Source organism: Stylophora pistillata, chromosome 5, assembly GCF_964205215.1.
Source record: "Stylophora pistillata chromosome 5, jaStyPist1.2, whole genome shotgun sequence".
Taxonomy (NCBI): Eukaryota; Metazoa; Cnidaria; class Anthozoa; order Scleractinia; family Pocilloporidae; genus Stylophora; species Stylophora pistillata.
Genome location: NC_142523.1, coordinates 26,979,289 through 27,000,169, shown reverse-complemented (window position 1 = coordinate 27,000,169; position 20,881 = coordinate 26,979,289). Strand labels below are relative to the sequence as shown.

At 38.8% G+C, this 20,881-nt stretch overlaps 1 protein-coding gene and 1 long non-coding RNA gene across 2 annotated transcripts in view; one reads left to right on the top strand and one right to left on the bottom strand.

Annotated features, from left to right (window-relative positions):
• Nucleotides 1-4,330: 4,330 nt before the first annotated feature.
• On the bottom strand, nucleotides 4,331-5,373 carry LOC148731162 (uncharacterized). Its single transcript, XR_016002079.1, has 2 exons — nucleotides 5,152-5,373; nucleotides 4,331-4,592 (listed from the first exon to the last, which is right to left on the bottom strand). It is a non-coding gene; the product is annotated as an uncharacterized LOC148731162 (long non-coding RNA).
• Nucleotides 5,374-6,158: 785 nt separating this feature from the next.
• The window catches only part of LOC148731161 (TNF receptor-associated factor 5-like), a 43,058-nt gene continuing 28,335 nt past the window's right edge, over nucleotides 6,159-20,881 (top strand). Inside the window, exons 1-2 of the mRNA XM_088759495.1 lie at nucleotides 6,159-6,380; nucleotides 7,614-8,087. Of these exons, the coding sequence (XP_088615621.1) occupies nucleotides 7,687-8,087 (401 nt within the window). The 5' untranslated portion in view covers nucleotides 6,159-6,380; nucleotides 7,614-7,686. The remainder of the gene's footprint in view (nucleotides 6,381-7,613; nucleotides 8,088-20,881) is intronic.

Sequence of the window (20,881 nt, the reverse complement as noted above, 5' to 3'; positions counted from 1 at the left end):
AAAGATGGTAAACACAATGGTTCTATCAATAAATTGTCCGTTGCAAAAAGGAAATTTGGATACCCTTGCAAAAGGAAATCTGGACACCTTTCGAACGCTTAGAAATTGCTTGAATCGCGAGCGTAAGATCTGCCGGGCAAAGTACAACGAAGCAAAGGTTAGCCATTTGAGGGAGTGTAAGCCATCGGTGCGGTGGAAAGAGGTGAAAAAGCTCAGCAGCTATCCATTGTTTCTTTGATATTCTCATGACCTAATAAACAGCCGGTTTAAGGATTTTAATGGCAAAAATTACTTTTTAAAATAGATGCAGAAAGTAAGAATCATTAACTATCATCTTTCTTAATTAAAATAACGCAACATAAGGAGGATATTACATGGCCACGCGAAGATACGAAATTTCCCTTCGAGTTTTGAAAACTACTTTTCGGCACGAGACAATAAATTTCGTATTTCTAAGCGGCCATGTAATATGCTATTTATCATATAATCACCAATAAAAATCCTAACCATTTCGCTTTGGCTGCAAAAAGGTGCAATTTATTATGGAACTTTAGAAACGGCGATATTTTTTCTTGGAAAATGTTAATTTCATACTTTCATGTTACTTACATACTTTGGATGTTACTTTCACTGTGCGCGAAAGCTCGCAAGGTATTTCAGAAGTGTTTATACACCAAAATATAATACAACCCACTTTTTATTGACGCCTCCCCATGAGGCTATAAGCGATATATGATAATGATAATGATGCTGAAAATCGTACGAAAGCAAAAACAGCGCGGTTAATCAAGTGGGTTAATAGTTATCACAAAACATTTGAGTTTATTGCTTTCAAAATCTCTTGGAAAAAACGTCTACCAGATAGTAGGGATTCATCTCAAAATCTGAACTTAACGTGGAATGTTAATCAGGACACAAAGTCTATAATTTTCAGGTTTTTTCAAGGAACAAGGGATGTTCAAAAGCTTCCAAATCCGTATTCCAATAAGAAATGTAAATACGAACTTTTGCTCGATCGCAGAGTTAACTAATCACAGCTAGTTGACATCGGCTTAACGACGATTTGCAGCCCGGGTATATACCGTTGTTAAGCCATTATTTAACCGGCTGTCAGTACAATCAGTGCGGTGTGATCAAAATGTTTTCGTCTCGGTGAAAGCAGTCTAGCGATGCTCTTAATGAAGTCTCGGACAACTTTGATGAACAGTAAAACAGTTTGCTGAAGAACAAGGCACGAATAATTTAAAAGGAGAACGTTTATATGAATTGAATAAATGATAGGAATGATCTTAGCCAGATCCGACGATGAACGTTTCTTAGCCCAAGCAATTATTTAAAACTATATTTACAGTTAAATAGTGATACAGAGCGTCTAATGCATTTCATTTATCGCGTAGATACATGGAGAAAAACAGCCTCGTAACCCTGTCACCGGATCAGTTCCAAGGCCTGTCCAAATTAAAAGACCTGTATGTAAACCTACCAATATTATATGAACGAGATGGCGGACGGAAATTATACCTAACTGCACTAGTAAAAATTATTGACCTTACAGGAGATATCTGATCATCTGTAATCAGTGTTCATTAGCGGCTGTCGTATTATTTGGTTCATTTAAATTTTCTGTTAGGGGATGTGCGATTGCGAAAAAAAAGAGCATGTACTTGAGGAATAAGTAACTCTAAATTGTAAGTTAAATTGTATCTGCGGTAGCATGACACAAAAAGTGAGCAGACTTATTCCTTCACCCACTTCTGCTTAAAGTTTCGTTGAATTACTCAAACTAACGTGCCTTGGCTGGCTTAGATTCCGACACCTTGGAAGTTACCAGAGTCACGTATGACATTGCTCGAGTTTGAAGTCGCTATTACATCCAAGATAGCAACTGCCAACTCTGATCTCATTGGCATGATGTCACAAGACAGAAAAGAAAGACAATTATTAGAAGGATGTAGCAATTCTTCACCATATATGAATCAGCGCGTACTTATACTCGGATTGAGCGAGGCAACCGCTAACTGCCATTAGCTAATTTTTTTAAGTAGTCCCAAGCACTGAGTGAAGTATTTTCAATCTACTTTTTGGTGTCACATATTTTATAAAGATATTTTAGTAATAAGACATGGAAGAGTCCATAAAGCTATTAAAAGGCTTTTTTGCAATGGAGGTTTGCTTCTAGAGTTTTCTGTACTTTAAGTAATAATGATCTGTCTTCTTTGTCGTTCAAGGGCTGTTTATGAGAACAATATTCAGTATCTACCGCGTGGAGTTTTTAAAGGTTTAACAAACATGCAGTCCATGTAAGTCTCTGTTTCTCATTATCATTTTTAATCGACGCTAGTGAAGCACTGCAAACCTGGGGTCTTGTGAGAGTGCAGTCGCCGACATGTTCTGCATCTCCGTCATTTGAGTAGGTTGTGTCAAAAGTTACACACGAATGACCACGATTGACAGCGAATGACCACAATTGAACACTAACGACCAAGGGTGACCAAGAAATTATATATTTGGCTGACATCATAATCTCATTATCATCAGCTGACTTCATCCAAAAACTTATGATTTCAACGTAGATAAACCATTCACGGAGACTGACATATGCGAACAATGTATCACTTCCTTCATTGAAAGCGTAGTTCCCAGAGCTACTTCGCTTTCAAAAATTGTTACGCAATGGGCCCGTTTCCGCCCAGAAACCTAAGACAGAAGGAAGGAAGTTAGGGAAATTAATGGAAAGAAAACAAGCAATAAATACCAAAAATATGTTACAATATAAGATAAAAGATGAAAACAAAACACAAAAACAGCAAATATGAAAATTTAACGGAGAAGAGTGACGAGTGATTGAAACCGCATAAAACTTTTATCGCGTGGCTGGAAGCAGAAAGATGACACCACTCCTTCCTTCCTCCCTCTAGTTACTACTTACTAGTTACTCTCGATCACATGAGTCACTAATGGCAAGTAGTGGTCATTCGCGGTCGCACATGGTCACTCGGAGTTACTCGTAGTTACTCGTGGTCACCGTGGTCGCTTGTGGTTACTTATGGTCACTAGTGGTCAATCATGTTCGCTCGGGGTTACTCGAGGTCATTCATGGTCACTCGAGGTCATTCGCTGTTACTCGTGCTCTCTCACAATCACTTATCATGCTTTTTTTAAAATCAAAATCAATGTTTTCATGTTTGTCATTAACGAGTTACCCTTTCATTCTATCGTCATTTTACAGGAGCTTTTATTCCAATAAAATCCGTACAGTGAGCAACGAGCAATTTAAAAATATCGCGCCAAGTATTCGATTCCTGTGAGTATGAACAAACTGCTATTATTCAAGGTGTACGCGTGTTAAGTTTCACGGAGATTTAATCACAAATTCAAGAGAGAAAATGCCCATAACTCTCGGATTAGCGTCCCTTCCTATGGCGTTCGTTACTGTTCAAATCACTTTGAGCACATATTTGACTTTCTGACACCTTTTTTACGTTCAAGGGGATCCAATTCCTCTGTCAGATATCACGTCCTAAATTTTACGACGTAAAACCTTGTATTCTATTGTATGGCGTCAAATACACCGACGTCTATTTTACGGAGAGAATCCAATCATCGTTTAGTGGACTTTCAACGTCTTCAAAACGAGGAGCTTCGCGCTACGACGTAAAATTCAATTTTGACTACACGTTACGTCGTAATTTATCAAATAAGTTTTACGTCGTATCTTTTACGACGTAGAATTTATCACCTTTATAACTTGTCAATCAAAACCTTGTCAAATAAGCTTTACGTCGTAACTTTTACGCCGTAACTTGTCAATCAAAAATGCTTACAATGTTTAATGAGTTAACTTCAAAGTCTTAATAGATTACGTAACCTCAGTCTTAATACGTGCAATATTATATTACGTAACGTCTTTAAAACCCAAGAATTAGCACATGTATATCTCATTTATTACTTGGCCAAAGCTTTGTTGTTTGCCTCGTTTTGTCATCAATTGATTAATTGTCATCATGTGTTTTTTCAATTTTTTTTTTTGTTTTTAAGGTAGAACGTTTAGTTAAAAAAAAGTGCAAGATACTGTACAAGGCAAATCATCCCCTCACCCCCTCCCCCCCTCCCCCGATACACACACACACGCTTCCTACGCCCTTTACCATCCTTGTATTTTTTAGCCCATATATTCTAATATCGGTTTAGTCAGATAAAACGTTCCCTTCATTGAATATCAATGAAAAAAGCCTAGAAAATAAAAAAAGAAAAAGAAAAAACTAGCTTTTCACAATCCTTTGCACCAGATTTTGCTATGGCAGATCGTACAAATGAAAATATGACAATGTTTTGAAAAAGTATGATTTATAAATCTTGCACTATGATTACGACAACGGAAACTGGTTCAGAGAAGACTCCACGAAGAAAACCGAAAAATCTGGCTATGGATCTGATTCGTCGTGCATCTCTATAAATAGAAAAGTATGACTGTTTAAGGAAATTTCAGACAAAGAGGAACCATCGTTATGTATCGATGGCCCTTGATGTCTATGAAGCACAAAGTCTTGGCTTGGTAAAGACAGCAATGCAAACGCCGTCCTGAAAAGCACCTGAATCATTAAAAAAAAAAGATGACGTCAGTGAAGCACTTGCTAGGCTACTAAGTACTATCTCATCCCATTTTCAAGCTTTAGGACAGTATTCACTCAACGTAAGTAATACAAGAACATTTAAAGATGAATCTGTGACTAGGGGCTTCTTTTAATCGGGTAAAACGCTAATATTATCAAGAGAGTTTATAATTTTTCATCTGTTTATATAAGGTGGTAATTTATTAATTAGCCCTTTGGGAAATTGACTTCTTTCTTTCCACAAACTTTGTCCCTGTTTAGTGTTAATTACACTATCTTCCGTGCTAGTCCTGGAGTTCAAAAGAAGCAAACAAACACAGCGGCCACCTACATTGCAGAACTTCAAGAATTTGAACCACTGAATTAACTTCGCGTATTACCATGGATAGCAACTGCAGGTAATTCGTTTGCAAACCATCCCTAATGCTTTACACCAGTTAACCTCCAACTCAGGGTATCTAGATTAGAGTATTGACTGACACATGATCGAAAAACCCTGCAAAACTTCTCTCACTGACTGGGTGATAAGCAGTTTTACCTGTGTGGTGTCATAGTCAAAAAAGGTCCTCTGGATAGAATTTCCTCTGGGGCCACGGATTCTCAGGGTTATGGTGTTTTCACTCTCAAGAGGTTCATGAGGTAGCCCTGCTCCTGCCTCACATATTGCCTACAAGATGAGAGTGCGTTTTAACTTTTACTGGTGATAATTGACATTTCTCTTGCATCAGGCATTATTCTATTGCTATTTATCAAAATCAGCTCTCTGTTAAGGTGAAAGCACAACTTAAAAACTGCATTTATTGCATGTCTAGTAGTTGACAGAGTTTCCTCTAAAGCCTTGCCCACAAGCATGAGCATCAGAGGAAGCATAACACTTGAACAGACATGAGCATGATATTATTAACAAGGTATTGGTAGCCAAAATGTCATTTATCGCAGAGTGGAAATGCATATGTTTGTCTAAAATCCCTAATATCTGAAAATCTGGAACAGCCAAGGGGGAGACATCCTTTCCTTGGATATTTTTTTACCTCAGCATTTCGGCGTTCTGCTTCCATTCTAATTCTCTCTACTTGTATAAGACGCTCGCCCTAAATACAGTTAAAGACAACATGTTGCTAGACTACAATGCAATGCTGCTTACTGATATATATTAAATAAAGATCATGGTAACATAAAAAGTTAAGATTTCAATTTTACCAGCAGTTTCCACACAATGACAGGAAAAATTTCTGCTTTCTTATTGATTTTTAATGATGGCTCCTGAAGATCAAAACTATTGACCACAGACCACACTTTGTATGGGTTTCCTGGCATGATAACCCACACAGGATGTTGGGAGAACATGAGAGAAGCATCTGGGCAAGCGGTTTACAAGCTTTCCGAGTGGTGCTCTATTGCTTTTGTAATGTAAAATAATAAAAAATGACTTTATTTATACAGGGTAGCCCAGCTCTTTAACTCGAACTGTGAGTTTACCGGCACAATAAACCATAGGTTTTTAACCAATCAGAATGCATGTACCATCTCAGTTATTTTGTAATATGCAATTCAATTAAACTGACAGGTTAACAGACCCATTTGTAAAAATACACATGCAAAAGGTTATTTAGCTGTTATTCTTCTCATTATTTCTCTACTTTAAGGATTGATTCTAAGGACAATAACACAATACTTTGTTTCTGCAGTATATCAAGCAATGTTACACAGAGCAGTTATATTCAAAAAAAGGAAACTTGGAGATCAACCCTATATTAACTAGCTCCGGTTTGTAAAGGGTTCCAAGGTCCCAGCGGCACATCCCCACCCACAAAGTCCTAAAGTTACCCCCCCGGTTATATTCAACAAAACACTCTCAAAAGTCCCCCTTCCCCATCATCGTGCATTAGGAGTTTGTATTTCAGACACGAGCTAATGCCTCACTCTGTGGGACATTTGCTCACATTATTTACATATCGGCGCTTTAGAATAGTAACGGTTAAATTTAGCCCAGCGGTAAGTTACATGCAAAAATCATATTTGTAGAAACTAAAAATACCTTACAGGAAAGTAAATGTCTAGCGTCGACATGAAACGTTAGGTTTCCGAGTTCGACAGTAGTCTGTGGTGTTGTAGAGGAGACTGATGTTGTCAGCCACAATCTGACGTGCACCTCACTTTTTATATGTCATTAGTAAGAACAACACGCATTTTCTTTAGGCAATGCTTTGTTGTTTCATACATATATTTTAAGTCACAAGCATTTTTATAATTAGTTGTGAGATAAAAGTGTGTAGTGTCCAGTAAATACTTTTGTTCCTGACTCCTTTCTATATTTCTTAGAGCTCCCCTTACTCGAGCGAAATCAATGTGAGCCTATTGTGCTTAATTAGTGGTTTTCACTGTCACTGTAAACCAACAGAAACATCTGTTTTTGAGTTGAGATAATTTCCTATCTATGAGTGAATTCTTCCCTTGATGAACTCACAAAGAACTTGATGAAGTCAAAAAGCCCCCCAAAAAAATCCCTGGAAAAATAGTTAGCCTCTAAGAAATTGATTGTCGAGACATATATAAAATTACATAGTGCGATAAATGATAGCAAATGGTACAAACCCCCGCCGCCCCCACCCCGCGCGCGGCCTCTTATAAAAAATTCCTACGCTCAAATCAAGCCATCAAACTTTTTTACCCCTCTCTCCCCTCTCCCCCTAAAAAAATTAATTAATAATTAACAAAACCCTTACATCTGGCTATTTATTGACATCCGGAGTACTGTATAGTAAACACCCTCTCTCTCTGGAATTTAGTAATGAATCAGTGGCTTTGATATTTTATAATCATTGTTGAATTCTTACCCCTCCCCCAGCGTTTTCATTTTTTTGGCAAAGTAGGGAAAAAGAGAAAAAACGTATGTGGAACCTTGATCCCAGTTCATTTCAGTCTAATTGGAAAGGGGGGTAGGGGAATTGTCCCTGTAAAATATACTTAACGAATTATGTCATTCTCTTTCCCGTACAGTCAATACGTCATACTTAAAGCAGTGGCATGCAAAGAGGGACACCTTTTTTGCCGCGGCTGTCTAAGGCAATGGATGCATTTGCATGGTAACAGAAACTGCCCTGTCGGAAGGCAACCCCTCCAAGCCTCGGACGTGAGGGGCATAATCACTTTCGACAGGGTCGTGGATTCACTGGAAGTGTACTGTGTAAGGAGAGCAGAGGGGTGTAATTGGACGGGCCCATTGGAGAAAATCTCTGATCATCAACAGCAATGCCTCCATGAGCCCGTCCAATGCACCCACCAGGGTTGCATACAGACGTTCCCTCGCGGAGAGGTTGAAAGGCACGCCGGCGAATGCGACATGCGTCCCCAAGATTGCGGGTACTGCGGAGTTACGCTGCCCTTTCGGCAGTATCACCAACACCAGGAGTTGGAATGCCGGAAGGCTCCTGTAACGTGCCTGTTCAATTGCAACGTGGTTTCCATACCTCGGTAAGTCTGATTATTTTAATAATGTAAACTGATGTTTAAAAAACCACTTCAAAAACCGTGAACGAACGACGTAGCTCAACTTTGGATAAAACAGAAATAAAATAGAATTAGAGACAAATACTGATCAAACAACATAAAAAGGGCTGAGGAAAACAACATATTCGACTGCCCATGAGTTTTAAGTCTCTTGCAATCTCTCCGACTATCAAACGAAAGAAATCCTCTCATAAATTGTTAATATTTCTTCGTTTAATCTAAACGTTGTATACATGACGACTAATGGTGTAAACAAAAGGAAATTATCTTTTCCAAGGACCAATTGAACGGGCACATTGCCTCCGGATGTACCCGCGCTTTTGTTCCCTGTCCATTCCCGGTGTGCAACGATGTGATGCGCAGAGAGGAGCTTGCCAGACACGAGGCAGAAAATACGGAGAGCCTCCTGCAGTTGCTTCTAGCAGAAAGGAGGGCAAACCAACTCAGCGATGTAAGTACTAGCAAAAGAAAATAGTTGATTGCCACAAATTCTTAAAGGCAGTGGCTACAAAAATGGTTTATACAACTTAAGGTGTTAATGAAGATTCAACCATTGCCCTTCTGGTGACTCCACGTATGACGCCGGGAAGAGTGGCGACCTTCCAAGGGAGCATCCCTGGGTTAGAGGAACAGTCAAACTCCAAGACCCTGGCGGTGGGCATAAAGAGTCCTTTAATTGCAGGCCACTTCAGGGCGATTATATTACCCAAGATGTCCGCTGCCGGGAACACGGGGGTTTTCTTTGAAAACGCAGGCTCAGATCCCGTGTTCCTCAACTTAAGGTTAAAATTCTATCTGCTGTGAAGTTTTGTAAAATTAAAAGATCGATTGTTTGAGAAATACAATCCAACGATAAAAATAACAAAATCTACTTTTTTCTCAATCACCAGCATAACTCTCCGCCAAGGAAGTGACGCCTTCGCTCGCCGATCGCCTGTCCTCAGATGGCTTCTGCAATCTTCACCGCTAGGATGGGAGGATTTCCTCCCTCTGGACGAAGTCAGGAGCCGTTACTTAGACGAGAATGGAACCCTTTCTATTCATATAAGCTACCAGTTATATACTTGAGTAGGATTGTTTCATTCTCGTTTAAGTAGATTGGGTTAGGGTTATTTGGCGGGGTTTTAATGGACTAGAATATTTTTAGAAACAATTTAGGAAACAGATTTCCCACGAAAATAGAATCTGTAACGGCCACCATGTCTATGAGCGTATTCTAAGTATAAGATATTACTCGTATGGAAAAAAAAAAACGAACACATAATTTCGGTCGAAAGAAAGTCACATCTAGATCTTTTTGCAAACATAAATCAACTTTTTGTCTTATTTAAGTGGCAAGTGGTAAGTAAGGAGGGGTGATCTTTTAAGTTACATATCTTATAGTATGCATGTTTAGTTAAGGTAAGACTGAAAACCACTGCAAAAACCTTGTTGGAACAATCTTGCCCCACGCACAAATACCAGAGGTTGTGATAATTAATATTTTCAATGTTGCAAGAAGGGGAACAGCTTTAATTAAGTACAAATACATAGTTAAAATTGGATATTTAAATTTCGAATAAAAACTGCAGAACAATATCCTCCCCCCCTCCCCCCATCCACAGGAGCGATCATGGAGGATTTACTGTAATTATAAAATTTATAACTTTCTTATAGTATTATAATGCATGAGGTAACTCAGTCCAAGAGATCAACCTGAATACCTTCAACATCTCAGAAATATTACATACCACTAAGTAGAATTCTTTTCGTGCATAGCTTTGGCCAAGAAATAAATGATGCATGTGTTCGTTCTTGGGTTTTGTCAAACTCCAGGGGAAGATAGAACAAATTTTTATGAAAGATTTGCTCCATTTTTTGATCCTTTAACATTTTCTCTTGATAAACCCAGGTACGTATTTCCAGTGGAAAAAGAAAATATATATTAGCAAAGATGTCAGGTTAAAGAAACTATTGGGCTGTGTGGTAAATGTTTCGTTTACTACCAGCTATCAGGTTCTACATTGCACCAAAAAAAACAAAACAAAACAAAACAAAACAAAAAAACAGCAAGATCTATTAAGATAGATTAGTGCGTTTTTCTTTATAATTTGTAGATTAAAAGCGAAAAGCAAAACCAAAAAATGTTAATGGCAAAATCGGCACTTGCGTTGTATTTTGTGTTTGTGATAAAAGCAAATTTTCGTCCAAAAATTATGCACGCAAATGAAAACTGGAAGAGATTATAATAAATTTCGGCTCCAATGATAACTATCTTAAAAACGGTAGCCAAGGAAAGAATATACTTAATATTGTACGTATTAGGACTTTGAGGTTAAGTAATCTATTAAGAAACTTGTTAAAATTACAAATGGTAATCTATTAAGACTTTGAAGTTAACTTATTAAACATTGTGAGCATTTTTGATTGACAAGTGACGGCGTAAAAGTTACGACGTAAAACTTATTTGACAAGGTTTTGATTTACAAGTTATAAAGGTGATAAATTTTACGTCGTAAAAGATACGACGTAAAACTTATTTGATAAATTGCGACGTAACGTGTAGTCAAAATTGAATTTTACGTCGTAACGCGAAGCTCCTCGTTTTGAAGACGTTGAAAGTCCACGAAACGATGATCGAATTCTCGCCGTAAAATAGACGTCGGTGTATTTGACGCCAAACAATAGAATACAAGGTTTTACGTCGTAAAATTTAGGACGTGATATCTGACAGAGGAATATGATCCCCTTGAACGTAAAAAAGGTGTCAGAAAGTCAAATATGTGCTCAAAGTGTTTTGAACAGTAATGAACGCCATACCTTCCCCATCTTTGCGGAAAAGTAATCCAGTTAGCCTAATCCTGCAAGTTGAGAATTGCGTTGTTCGAGTTGCCCATAGAAACCTCTACGAGTGTAAAACTAAGGATGGGCTTTGTATATTAATGCACCGTTTTTACCGTTATACACACACGAGTTTTCAGTATAATCCTAAAACCAATCAGATCCGGCCACCGAAAACTTTTAGGAAAACTAAACTAGGGCTTCCTTTCAATTAAACGTCCCCTCTCAAGTAGATTACAGTTGCAACATTGCATGGATACACATTTCGAGATATTAGGCATGTTTTACGTACTCAGTAACGAATTATTCTTATTCAGATAAGGGTGACTATGTTGGGAAGGGGGTCTCAGCTGGTTACTCTCTCGTGTTCTAAAATGCGCATTTTTCCCATTAATGAGGGTCCTAACTGAATAGTTAACGACGAAATTGAGACAACATTGTTCATTGACAATGGTATACCATTCCGTTCCTTCCAGCCCCCTAAATCTTAAGGAGTCTCATAAGGTGTTAAGTGTGAATGTTTGAATTGACCTAGTTAAAACCGAAAAATGTGGCACATGATCGAACAATTGAAAACCTTCATATTTTGCCCAGAGATAACTTACGGTGAATTCAGAAACGTGGTAAGGATTTTTTTCCCCAGACTTGCTTCTCTATCCGATCCTAGAGAATACACGAAAACTAAAACGAGCGTCCGTAGCCGTAAAATGGCGGAAATCAGTGCCCAGAGTAGAGGCAAATGAACTTTGCTCGTGAAAAGCACAAAGGAGAACAAGCTCGTATCAGTTTGACAAATTTTTATAAGAGGGATTGAGGTATGGCTTAAGTCTAAAACGGGACCGTTTCATTTAATTTTGACATCACGGAACGCTTTCAAAAATTACCGATATTTCAAACTCCAAATATCGCATTTTATAACACATAGAAAAAACCAGGAAAGATTTATTACTCGACGTTTCGGGGTCATCGTGACTCCATTATCAAGAGACTAGTTTAAAAACATGCAAATAAGGAAAGGTACAAGAATAGCATAAATTAGACTGAACGGCTTAAACAAACACCTTGGCGCGGATGGAATCCGTTTGCACGTTCAGTGTTGGCTATACACGTGGTCACTTACACGAGCGCGTAGAAGGGCACAAAAGGAAATCATCTTCTATCTACAAACACTACCACCTCCAGCACAATAGTGAAATGCCTGAACGCTTGATCGAGCAATTCAACGTCATCACGAAATGTAACGGCAAATTTGATTGCCTTATTAATGAAATGTTGTATATTCGCATGCGTAAGCCAACACTGAACGTGCAAACGGATTCCATCCGCGCCAAGGTGTTTGTTTAAGCCGTTCAGTCTAATTTATGCTATTCTTGTACCTTTCCTTATTTGCATGTTTTTAAACTAGTCTCTTGATAATGGAGTCACGATGACCCCGAAACGTCGAGTAATAAATCTTTCCTGGTTTTTTCTATGCCTTTGCTTTAGCAAATCCCTGCTGATCAAGTGTTTTATAACACAGGCGGTATAACTCAGAATCGATTCAGGTTAAGCTCATGATAAGTGGATATAGTGCTGTTTTTGAGGATATAAAAATTAATTTGGGCCTTTCATTTCCGCACGGAAAAACCAGGTGGAACTTTGTGAAAATCGCATCATCGTCATTTTCGTCACGAGATAATCTAATTAGGCACCAGGTGGTTAAATCCGGAATTCAAGCACATTTTAGAAGTTAGCACCGTGGTCGATCAGGAGATCAATACAGTAAGCTAGCCTTGCACAGCTAACCACGGCAGACTGCCGGTTTTTATCTCTGCTTTCGTTTCAAATTCTCGTCCATTTCCCATGGCAGAATTGTTTACAATAACACATTCCTTACGCGAGCGGAAGGTGTCTGTTTTTCTTTGGGTATTCGAACACCTATAAGTCCTAAGAAAGTTCTGGGGTAAACTTGAGCTTCATTGTCGACTTAAAAGAGGACAATCCAATCATTTATAACGGCAGGTTAAATGTTCTCTGCCGAATACGTTGAAGACGGGAAGCAATCTGTGTGTAGATGTGACGTACTCAAGCATTTGTCACGCAAAGCTGAAATTATTTCAATCTTGTTCCCATCTTGAGATTTCATGGCCACGAATATCGATGATAAGTATATACTAAAACAGTGGATAGCGTCGAAGGAGCGCTCTGATTGGCTAGTCAAACCCCGAATATCCTGTGCTAGTTACCTCCCAGCAACTCGGGAAAAAATGGCGTCCCGTTTTGCATCCGTGACAAGGGAAGAAATCCCTGAGATTAATTTTGGTGGTGTATATTATCTCACTGTTTTAGTATGTACTAAAAAAACTATTCACCTCAGTATAATTTGAATATATCAACAAAGTTGAAATGGTAAATTGGCCACCGTTACGATTATAAAAGCTGACGTTTCGAGCGTTAGCCCTTCGTCGGAGCGAAGGGCTAACGCTCGAAACGTCAGCTTTTATAATCGTAACGGTGGCCAATTTACCATTTCAACTTTGTTGATATATTGAAATTATTTCGTTACCCCTACCGACGCAGCCCCAAACAGTTCCTTTAGAAGCTATCAGCCTTTATTCACCTCAGTGTCGGTGGTTAGCGGTGGATATTTACCTCGCCACTTCGCGGCTCGGTAAAGTATCCATCCCTAACCACCTCCACTTCAGTGAGTAATTCTTAAATAGCGTTTTTTAACAAACTTGTCTATATGATAATTGTTCTTATCAGCTATTCATTGCTGTGAAACTTGTTAAGTTAGCAGAGGGGACCTCATGTAGAGTTGAATGTGATAGTAACATTACTTAGAAGAGCTAATAAGCAGAACACAAAACCAACAAATAGCTAAAGAAAAAAGGATAAGGAATGGATCAAAGTTCAGAGTAAGGGCGAAATAGAGGCAAAGTACGAAATGATCGGAATAGAAGAAGAATACCGAGTATGTAGCTGGAAACAGAATAAAATAGATAGGGTGAACTAGACCTGAGGACAAATGTATGATAAACAATATAAAAAATGTGAGATTTGAAATCACTACCACAAACAAAAAATCTTAGCTCATTTAAGAACGTTCTTCCCAAATTGAAAGTACTGGTTACAAAACTCACGGAAATTGGTTGGGCTCGAAACTGTTCTCAAATTAAACCAACTAAGTTGAGAAAAAGGTAATTCTTTTGATATACCGATGTTGAGCTAACGTCGTTCCGTAAAGTCATTTCTGAACATTTAAAGAGTGTCGGCAATACCGATGTTGAGGCCGAAATAGTTTTAATTTTAGATCGAGCGGCAATTATTAACACACTTTCCAGCAATCAGACTAGATCACCAGTTCCGGGCAGCACTGTTTCTGAGGCATTAGATGAAGGAGAGGGTCACCAAAAAGGCCATGAATTCTAGAAGAGCTATCCAGCCATGCTAAAGGAAAAACGCGCAGGCCTTATCGCAGAATTAGTAAGGCACTTTTGAGATGAATTTTCTAGCTAACCCTTTTTTCAGGTTTTCATTGTTAAAATGATCATTTCGAGGAGGATTTCCAAAATGCTGCAAAGCGGCGGTCTAGTCAAACTGCCAAAATGGCGCGGCATGTTGTTCGGGATTTTCTTTAAATTTGTGGTTTGCTTATAGCGACTTAACGTGTCAGCCTTCTTAATTACAGAGGCTGTGGACAGGAACACAATTGAGCAGTTGACGCAAAGAATTACTTCTTATTAACCAAGCGCGAGGGCCGTACTTATTATTGGCCCAAAATCATAGTAGTATGGAGTGAGCGCAACGAGGTCCGTACAAAAATACCGAGGGCCAATATTTCCCAATACAGCTCAAGTAAGCGATGTTACTAAGTATTTTATCATGACGTTCGGGAAAACCTCTTTAGTTTTAATTTCTCGGCTTTCGCGAATCAAAATATACGGCTAATGACAGCGTCCGTGGAAATGGTCCAGCAAATCCCGCTGATATTGCATGTAAAATGAGAAGTCAAAGATCCTCAAATGGAGATAAATTGTTTTCAAAGTAAGAATGCCTCTCAACACATCAAGCTGCAAGATATTTCAGCAGGCTGTTAGCCCTTAACAAGAGTGGTGTCTTGAAGCGAAATGTAACTGCTTCCCAAGAGGAGAAAGAGGACCTTGATGATTGTATCAGCGAAGTAGAAGCAATGGAGACAATATTCCAAATAGGAAGGGAACAAGAACTTTCATTTAAAACGTGTATTTTAATCGAAGTAGTCTCTGTTTAATTATGAATAACCTGCAAAAGGCACTCATGGATACTGTGAGGTAAAAATTACTGTCTGTAATATCTGGCAAGGAGCCTGGCAAAACAGAGGAAAGCAAAGCCCTCTACATTTGAGTACCACAACGCTACTAGCAACTCTTTGCCACATAACATGTATAACAATGAGAATTCAATTGTAACTGCAATGAAACGTGGAAATAAGCTTAGCACTTATGTCCACTAAATACATAGAAGAGGCTGGCTCCAGTCCTAACGTGAATAATTGTGAGCAAGACTACTACTATGGGATACTCCACAAACGCTTACCAAAACAAAATAAACTGCAACAACTAAAATAACAGGGGCATCTTTCAATCCAGCATGTAGACTTGAGCAGCTCTTTCCCTACTTATTAAAATTTTGTAGCAACTGAAGTATTTTGTAGTAAGTTCTCAGTTACTTCGTTCGCACTTCTGTTCTTTCAAAATTGAAAATATTACATAAGAAACATGAATCTTCGAATGCCGTTTTTTATTGTTCCCGGACTGGTTAATAATACCACAAAACATAATTTAAAGGATTGATTATGGCGCGAAGATATTAATTTACCGTGAAATAGTATCTAACAGTAAGTGCGTGGCAGTCCAACCTAAAAGAAAAAGAATGGAATTAAATTAAATGTAATTAAATGAAACTAAAAGAAAACAATGGAAAAAGTACGTAATACTAACCAATAGTGCAATAACTACAATTTCATGGGTCTAGTTAATCACCCTAGTTCCCACATCATAGTTGAATAGAAATAGAGAAAACTATGATGAATACAAGCACAAAGTGGCAAGGAAACTGATCGATTACGTGCTTTCTTTTATCTTTGTTTACTTTTCATGGCGATAGTTTTTAAATTCACCTGAGTTCAGAAAAATGCTCATGCCATTAGATTTTAGTACAGTAAACAAAAATAACTTGAACTTAAGTGGAATATGGATTGCCTGTCAAAGACAGACTTTTATTTTTTTCGAGCTCAGTGAATTTTATTTCTGAATTCATGCATTGAAGTACATGTAACAGAAACACGTGTCACGCCGCACACCTAAATTTACATGACGGCTGTTTTTTCTTCGGTAAGGAAATTACTTTAAGCGCGCTCCATGTTTGAAGATAAATTTAAGAAGTATGAAAAGAAAAACATTTACAAAAAATAGTTGGCATACTTTGCTTTCAGCTGTCGACTTTCAGTATATAAACACGAAGCGGTGTCATTAGATTTGCTAGGAGATCTTCTTAAGATACAATGAATATATGAAGCTCATATGATCTATCATCACGGGTTTATTACGAATCAACTTAACGGCCTGCTCCTAGTTGGCTTGTTAGCTCAATTGGTAGAGCGCTGCACTAGTATCGCAGAGGTCAGTGGCTCGAATCCCGTACAGGCCTGATTTTTTATCAGGTCTGATTTTCGCTATTGCATAAATAGCGCTCTCTACTGCGAGGATCGTGCATCATACAGATCTTCTTAAGTAACTATCAGTGAATTGGGTCTATATCTACGAAGTGTACAATTAATTCAACGCCTTAGCTATGCAACTAAACATCTGTTAATATCTTTAGAGCCGAAAAACAAACATTTCGCGTCACATATCCCCCTAAACGATTTGATTCGCCTTGTTAACCAACAGCTTGTGGTCAAAAAGTGGTTAAATCAACTTTGACTCCCGCGCACTTCGGAGGAATCTGATCACAAATATGTCAAGGAGGCCAAAAATTTTGTATCGCTTCTCGGGCAAATATTTGTTTTAAGAACATCAAATTTCCGCGGGGCAACTATCAGCCGATATTTCCTCGACAGAAACACTCTATTGTTTAAATACGGGAGTTATGTCTATTTTATTTGTAACTGTAAAATTATCAATAAAGTTTTCAAAAGTTTTGTCCAAATTTCAACGAAAACGAATATGAGGAGTGATCAGTTGAAATATAGTCATATTCCTTAAGAGTGTTTGAGCTTCAAGGCTGAGAGCTAATAAATTTCCTGATGATTAACACATTATTTTTCTGCCGTCAAATTGAAAAAGCCAAACCCCCTAGCAAATGTCTGTAAATTTCTTTACATAGAGCCAAGTTGATGCACATTACCATTTAAGGTTACTTCCCACCTTCGCGGGTGTCCTTCAGGAAAAAAAATTTGTACGCACACTAGTTTCAAGAAAACCCTAACAAACTTGGCATCAAAAGAAAGCTGAATAAATGCAGTTTGCGATAAAAATGTAATTTAGGCAATATTTTTATTTAGGGAATATCAGAAGCCGGTAAGGCGTGAAAATACCGAGGGTCCTCCTTTTGAATTTATTGGGTATCGGATCCTGCAGCACGAGCAGTCTTATTCACAAGCTATCAATCAACAAGAGTGTATTAGGCTTTTCCGATATTTTGATTGGTCGTCTAGATATCTGCATCCAAAGTTAGGCCCCGTCCACACGAAGACGATTGTAAACGCAAACGCTAGTAAACGTAAACTTTTTTTATGCGTTTAGGCCTTCCGTCCACACGAAGAAGATGAAAACGCTGACCGTAAACGCATAAATTCGAAAACGCTCTCCAAAGTGCATAAATTTGAAAACGCCTTTTATGCGTCTTCGTGTGGACGGCCGTAAACGTGTATTTTCGTAAACGCTGTGGAACGTTGACGTCAGATGTCAGCGCCAGTCTCTTTTATCGAGTGCGTTTCCAACATGGCGTACACACGAGTGTTGAGCTGTGTCATGCTTGTGCTTATTTCAGTCCAAACAAAGTTGTCTGCCTTAGTTTTATCACTTTTTTCTTTCGGTTTCTTGCCAGCAGACTTCGATATTTTTCTTCTCTCTCGATCATAACAAACGCACGTGGGAACTTTACAACAGGGACGCTAACACTTGATAACAAGGCGCTGAAGCAAAGATTGCAGGCTAGAATCGATAGAGCATGCGCGTTCGGTGTATGACATTGTTTTATGCGTTTACGAGCGTTTTCGTGTGGACGGGTGAAAACGCTACGTAAGCGATGATCGTTTTCGTGTGGACTGAGATAAAAATATGCGTTTACTAGCCTTTGCGTTTACAATCGCCTTCGTGTGGACGGGGCCTTAGAGCAGCGTAAAATATGCGAAACGTGTTGCATAAATGGATCACGTAAAAAATATTTCAGATATTAAAATTTTCTGTCACACTTTCGTTTGTCATTATCCCTGGAATGTTTTGGCGAGGCTTCAGGAAAATCGGTCAAATCTACATAGCCCATGAATTCGCTCGAAGTGTATTTATTCCTCTCAAAACCAAATGCAAGACTTTAGTTCCTAAAGGTTTGTCAACAAATAGCGCCAAACCAAGAGATTATCTCCTGAAACAGCGAACCAATGGGAAGACGGGACCTCCTGGCATCAATGACAATCGGATCGAAATTTTCCCAGGAAAAGTACTGCATAGCAGTCACGTTTATTTTTATCTCGTTCTGTTGAACAGTGAGTAATGGGAAAAATTGGCGAAGGAAAACCCGCGGCAAAAAAAAGTGAAGTTGGGGAAACTGCTGAAAGCAAATCAGCAAATCGACAGACAGCTTAACTTATACCGTTATCGCTGAAATGAGTTTCCTTGGGTAGGTTTATTCATGATTTCATACGATTCGAGGCAATTGCCTTTGTTTGGTATCAAGACCGGTACTTGCTTATTAAAGGACCCTCGTTTTTAACCTTATGTAGGACAAATGTTGGTTTGATGGCGCTTTCTTGTTTTCTTTGCAGTCTGGATCCCAGCGTGGAGAGGAGTGCCGTGACTGTTTTTTCCTTAAAAAAATGGTGCCATTTCTCTCTTCTTTAGACCTTGTTTTTTTTTCTTTTTCTTTGCTCGGGGTCACCTTCTTAATTTAAATTTATGTTTTTTAAGAAAAGACTTTCCACTAGCAAAGGAATTCCACGTGTGGCTTTTGATAAGTGCGCGATGTTAACAAATAATTGTGGAAATAACATGAAGTTGCCGCCAATATTCCCGCCGGGAATTCGCCTCTTTACCAGATTATGACGCCTTCCTTATTTATCAACTTTTATCTGAAAATACGTTTTCCTAAACAAGTCGGCAGCTTTTTGAGATTTTTAAATTTTTCTTTTTGTATCTGGGGCTCGGATTTTTCTATTACACTAAAAATTATTTCATCTTCACATGCTCACTTTGGAGGTTGGTTGGCCGCATCTTGATATGCTTTAATGTGACAGCGTGATGCTGTTAGTGAGTTTCACAGGCGCTTACCAATACTTGGCTGTGTAGCCGCGCGATGCGGTTCCAGCCGAGGCCCACAAATTGGCCCTTACTCACCATAGAGTCTCCAGTAGCTCAGTGGTTAGAGCATCCAAGTAGATTACGGAGGGTCGTGGGTTCAAGTCCCATCTGGGGCTCGGAGTTTTCTATTACACTAAAAATTGTTTCATCTTTACATGCTCACTTTGGAGGTTGGTTGGCGGCATCTTAATGTGCTTTAATGTGACAGCGTGATGCTGTTAGTGAGTTTCACAGGTGCTTACCAATACTTGGCTGTGTAGCCGCGCGATGCGGTTCCAGTCGAGGCCCACAAATTGGCCCTTGCTCACCATAGAGTCTCCCTTTAGCTCAGTGGTTAGAGCATCCGACTAGATCACAGAGGGTCGTGGGTTCAAGTCCCATCTAAGGCTCGGAGTTTTCTATTACACTAAAAATTGTTTCATCTTTTTGTAAACGATAGGTAAAATGTTTAACTTCAATCTAGTGCAATAAAAGAAAAAATATTTTTTCAGCTTTTGAAGGTGGGAAGTAACCTTAAAGAAACTTGCAGCCGAAGATAGCCTTGATATTTGAAAAGCCAAAGGCATTTTTTTTCTGCCCTAAGTTGATGGCCTTAAGAGAATAATCTTATTTTTATTTAAAAAGAGTCCAAAATAACCGCGAATACTAGTGGAATGTTAGGAAAACGACTCTGAACCTCGGCGTGCTTCCGATTGGGAAATTTGGATTTAGATTTGGAACTCCAGATTTGGGATTTTTCACTAAAACACGAAAAGCACCAACGAAAAAGCTGAAAATCCGTCCTTAAGATGGATTTGTTCTTAAAATCCAGAGCTAATGAATAAAAGCTAATATCTTTGCCGTTTTACAGCTCACTGTCAATCTCACTGAGACCTCACTGAGACCTCTCCGACAACAGCTGTAGTTTTGCAAATCCCTCTTTAGATTTCCCAAAGTCGTGAAACATAGACATCCTTGCGATCCGGAGTTGGATTTCATAATTTAAATCCACCTTGAGGACGGTTTTCTCAACGTCGTATTCCGTTTAGGATTTCATGTTTTTACCGTAAAATCCGAAATCTGGATTTGAAAATCATAATGCAGATTTTGCAATCAAAATTGTTGATTAAACGAGACTTACCTGTAAGTTAAAGTTTTATTGGGATTCTAACATGTCATCAGTCCGGAACGAAGGAGTTACATGAGATGCGCATGCGCAATACCGATCAGTCTTTAACGTGAGTGATACAGAGCTAAGGAACGAAGGAGAACGGGAAGGGTGGGCTGGGCATGTGACTCCTTTGTTCCGGAAAGATGACATTGTAGAATCCCAATCAAACTTCAACTTACAGGTAAGTCTCCTTTAATCAACAATTCTACCATGTCATCAATCTTGCATCACTACGGAGTCACATGAAA